The following is a 4,725-nucleotide window of genomic DNA, read 5'->3' on the forward strand; positions in this document are numbered from 1 at the left end:
GGGAGGCTGGAGCGAAAACGGCTGCTTGTTCTCCTTCCTGCTGCCAGTGCCGGTCTCAGCGTGCATCGGCACACCAGGAGACATCCTGTCAGTTGGCAGGGTCAGGATCAGAGATCGTGATAAAATTGTCTCATCAGCCTCTCAGAGCAGTGTGTGAGCCACGAGAGCGGGGTCCTTCCTCACCTGCGAGTCTCCTCTGGTGGGCAGCCAACGGCCTGCATCTGCAGCGGTCCGGGAGCCAGCTGGATCTCTTGCCTTGCACAAGAGGTGTCTTGGTGCTGCTGCTTTCCTACCTCGCATGGTCCCTGCGTGACTCTGCCCTGATGGGGTTGATCCTGCCGTGTCTGTCCGTGACTCTGCTCTGCAGCAAGAGATGAGCCCGGAACCCTCAGCCCGAAGGCTGAAGGCGATGCCAGTCCACTTCCATCTATTGCCCACCGGCATTTTTCTCTTTTCCCGGGGATTTCTCTGGGATTCTGCATCTGAGAGGAGCTGAGGGAGTGGGATACTTGCTGCTGTGTCATCCCTCCTGAACAGGAGGGAGAAACCAATAGCTGCAGGGTATTGCCCAGGAAACCTTCATGGCCTTTGGTAGCCAGGAGCAGTGCCTCTTCTGGGGGAGGCTCCTGTAACACCACCCCCATCACAGGTAATGCGCTTTGGGAAGGAGCCCTGTAAAACCAGGAGTTGGTATGAAGGTGTAAGCTGATGGGAAGGAGATGGCTGTCAAGGACCAGAGGAGAGAAACAGTGGAGCAAACCAGTCCCAGCTGCTTCTAAGCCTGGTTTAGCTCCTGGGCTCTGAACTGGTAATTCCCAGCGTAAATGCCATGGTTTGAGCCACCGCGCTTCTGATTCCGAGAGGAAAACTTCTGGTTTTTCAGTCGTGGCTGCTGTGGAAAGGAAGTGGCTCTGCAGCTGTGTTTGGGGTGGGGTATGGTACAGTGCTGCCTGTGCGAGACAGCGTGGGTTCTGCCAGCATTGCTGAGGTTCTCTCGGGTTCCCTTCCTGCTAGGTGTGATGCTCCAGAGCAGAAGCAGAAGGTGCCCCTGGGAACTCTGAAGAAAGACTTGAAATCCCAGGAAGAGAAGCAGAAACAACTGACGGAGAAGATCCGCCAGCAACAGGAAAAGCTGGAAGCGCTGCAGGTGAATCTGGAGGTCTCCAGCTAAGCACTGCAGCTTTGAGGGACCTCCTGGAGCAAATGGCTGATGCCAGCGTGTCTGTTGTGGCCTCTAATGCCACCTGTGCTCCCTCGTGGGTGGGGAATGGAAAACAAGCATCTCAGCCTGCCTGTCATGTTGTGCTAGGGAACAGGGAGCGATTGCGGGTGTTGGGGTGAAGTGAGGTCTCTTGGAGGACACAGAATCCACCTGACAGTGGTTTAAACTGGAAAACTCGGTGCCGGGCTGGGGTCGGGCAGGCCCTGGCATCTGCTGAAGGTGACCTTTCTGCCCTGTATTTTGTCCTCAATAGAAAACCACTCCAGTCCGATCCCAAGCAGACTTAAAGAAGCTGCCTCTGGAGGTGTCCGCCCGGCCCACCTGGGAGGTCAGTGGGACACAGCTGTTGGCCGGGCACTCGGCTGAGCTGTCCTTCGCTGTGCTGGAGAGCAGTGCCCAACTCTTCTGTCCTTTCTCTCCCTGAACCCTCATTTGTTTCAGAGCGCCCCGGTACAGACCCGCTCCCAGCGCCCGCGATCTCCTCCCTTACCTGATGTCATCAAGAATGCTCCCAGCAGGCCACCACCACCCACGCCTCCTTCCAGGTCTGCCAGTCAGCAGAAGAAGAGCTCTTCAGCTTGGCCAAACATCAGCACGCCCAAACTGGCGAGTGTGCTCTCCAGGGAGGAGGCCAGCACATCCAGGACACACCAGCAGGCTGCGACAGCTGGGAAGTCTAACAGCTCTTCGAAAACTCCTGCCAAAGCAGTGACAAGCACAAAACATGCCTCCGCTGTCCTGCAGAGCCCCAAAAGCTCACGTGAGACACCCAGTCCGAAAGCTGCCAGGGTGCCAGCGGTGAAGAAATCTTCAGCTGTCAAATGTCCCCAGGTGAGACACGGTGAGATCACACCGTCCGCTCCTTCCCTGCTGTGCTGTGGCCTGTCTTGCTGTGTCCCCTGGGGTTTGCCCTGGAGTCCCTGGGCAGGACTAGGTAACTTCTGCTGTACTCTTGGGTCAGGGAGCTGTTCTACACCCCTCGAGAAGACTTGTTTCATCCCTTTCCTGTTAGACCAGGCTGTTTCCCCAGAAAAAAAAAAGAACGTGGAGTGGCAAGGCGAGCATTTGCGTGATCATGTAGCACCTGCTGAAACCTTCTGGAGAAGATCGTTAACTCTCCAGTGAAACACTGGGCTCTGGGCACGCGGTTTCTGATGTGGCTGAAAGAAGGTTGTGTCGTGTACTGGAGTTACAGCGAGAGCTTGTTTGCTTCCTGCAGGCCTCCACCACTCGGAAGAGGATCTTGAACAACACAGAGGATGAGTCTGAGGAGGAGGGGGAGCACAAGAAGGAGAGGATAAAACGGGGCAGATTTACGGCGGTGAAAGAAGAGAAGAAGAACTCGAGCGAGGTGGTGGTAGAGGTGAGAGTGCTCTGCTTTCCCCAGCAGAAGATATTTGTCAGATGTTTGTAGTTGTGGTGGGAAGTAGCTAACCAGAGCTCTCTGCTCACAGCTCACTGACAGTGCTGGGGAAGAAGAGCTGGCAGAACTGAGGAAAGCTCAGAAAGGTGAGAAATGCACCCTGGAACTGCCCCGGTGTCTAATGTGGCAGAAAAGAACAGCTGCAGAACTTGACTTGCTGGTTGAATGTGTGATTTCATGATGAGCTTCTAAAAATAAGAATTGACGTAAATTTGGGTCCAAACCTTGAGGTGGCTCTGACTCGCAGGCAGCGTTTTGGCCAGGAGCCTCTTATTAGCCAAGAGGCAGCTGTGCCGTGGGCAGATCTGTAACGCCCCACGTTAACGGGGTGATGCTGGGCTGTGTGGTGTAGACTGGGGTTGTGCTCCCCCCTCCCAACCGGAGGGATCCTGGAGCCGTGTTAGCTGGGAAGCGCCGAGGACTGTCTAGACCTGCACTGCTGTGAGGGAAGAGGGAACGAGAGACCCCAGAAAAGATGACAGCTGGGATGGTATCGACCTTCTGCCAGAGCAGGGCATTTCGTCAGCTTCTTCCCAAGGACCTGTCTGGAGTGACCCACTAGGAACATGTGGCAAATTGTCCTACGGCTGACAGGGGCCTGGACAGCCCGTGTCACACAGCCCAGAGTAGAGGAGAAACCTTCCGTCTGAGCTGCCATCTGGTTGCCAGGTTCTTCATGTGTCTAAGCAGGAGTGGGGCTGTGTGACAGTGGTGGTTCTGGTTTAAGGACCATCTGAAGGAATAGTCCCAGGGCTGGGTGTGATCCCTGCTAAGGGTGTCTGTCTCTTCTCTAGAGCTCCTGCAGAGTGTGCTCGCAGCGTCTGACCGTTGGCAAACACCTTTCCTGTTGATCTCCTTGCAGACAAAGGGCTGCACGTGGAAGTGCGTGTGAACAAGGAGTGGTTCACAGGCCGTGTCACAGCCGTGGAAATGGGCAAGCATGCCGTGCGCTGGAAGGTGAAGTTTGATTATGTTCCTACAGACTCCACACCAAGAGATCGCTGGTAACTATCTCTAGCTACTGGATTTTGGAGGCTTGCTTTGCTGTCAGGAGATGCTGCAGACAAATCCGTTGCTGTTTTGTCTGGGAACGTGTATGTGCTTAGGGCTGTCCAGCTGCTTCATGAGGACTGAGCGTGCCGGACTCGGTGCTCCTCTGGAGGCAGCTGTTGTCTCAGCTGGAGGTCTCAGAGTGACCCTTGGGTGCAGGTTCTGGCAAAGAGTTTCCGGTATGGCCAGTGTACAAAGAGACGCCTGATTTTCCTGTCATGTTTTTTCTCTCCAGGGTGGAGAAGGGCAGTGAGGATGTGAGGCTGATGAAACCCCCCTCTCCTGAATACCAGGCTCCAGACACGCAGCAGGAAGAGGAGGTGGTTGTGGCTGAACCTTCTACCTCAGACTGTGTCAGAATTGAGCCGGACACCACCGGTCCCAGCAGCAGCCATGAAACAGTAGACTTACTAGTCCAGATGCTCCGGTGGGTTCAGTGCAGTTCCTGAGAGCTGCTGTTTCACTGTTCTCGTCTGTTAAACTCCCAGTTCTGGCTTTGTGTTTTCCTTCCCTGCACAGAAACTGCTTGCGGTACTTCTTACCTCCGAATTTTCCCATCTCCAAGCTGGAGCTGAGTTCCATGAGCTCGGAAGGGTTGCTGGCATTTCCCTTGGTAAGTTTGAGTATTTCAATATTTCAGCTTCAGTATTTCTAGAGAAGTTTAGGGGTTCCCCCCACCATGCTTTCCGTTCTTACGGCATCTTGTCAGTGCAGGATCATGCTCCCCAAAAGGGGATTTGGATCTTCACAGACCAACACAGTGAGAAGAGGCACAAGAACCTCTGAAACCAGCCTTAGGTCTTCTGATGGAGGAGTTGTCTGAGGGTTTGTTTAATTGCTGTGGCTCTGGGGGCAAAAGCTGTCAGCTGCTGCCGTCTCCACTTCTTGTCCATCGCTGTTAAGCTTTGACAGAAGAGAGGCCAGCTCAGAGCCCTGCAGAGATGGGATCTAGGGGACCTGTTTGTATTGTCCCAGCCTTGGAAATCTGACCCATGTCGGACCAATCTTAAGAATGGGAGAGAACACAGAA

At 54.5% G+C, this 4,725-nt stretch overlaps 1 protein-coding gene across 1 annotated transcript in view; it reads left to right on the forward strand.

The window, feature by feature from the left end:
* LOC104493396 (MORC family CW-type zinc finger protein 2-like) overlaps positions 1-4,308 on the forward strand; it is a gene marked incomplete at both ends in the record, with an annotated part of 8,458 nt that extends 4,150 nt beyond the window's left edge. Inside the window, 8 exons of the mRNA XM_010136066.1 lie at positions 1,015-1,147; positions 1,476-1,550; positions 1,664-2,053; positions 2,442-2,585; positions 2,677-2,731; positions 3,508-3,649; positions 3,931-4,122; positions 4,215-4,308. Coding sequence (XP_010134368.1) covers positions 1,015-1,147; positions 1,476-1,550; positions 1,664-2,053; positions 2,442-2,585; positions 2,677-2,731; positions 3,508-3,649; positions 3,931-4,122; positions 4,215-4,308 — 1,225 coding nt within the window. The remainder of the gene's footprint in view (positions 1-1,014; positions 1,148-1,475; positions 1,551-1,663; positions 2,054-2,441; positions 2,586-2,676; positions 2,732-3,507; positions 3,650-3,930; positions 4,123-4,214) is intronic.
* Between the last annotated feature and the right edge of the window lie 417 nt (positions 4,309-4,725).

Source organism: Buceros rhinoceros, unplaced genomic scaffold (assembly GCF_000710305.1).
Source record: "Buceros rhinoceros silvestris isolate BGI_N320 unplaced genomic scaffold, ASM71030v1 scaffold29215, whole genome shotgun sequence".
In the NCBI taxonomy this organism is placed as follows: Eukaryota; Metazoa; Chordata; class Aves; order Bucerotiformes; family Bucerotidae; genus Buceros; species Buceros rhinoceros.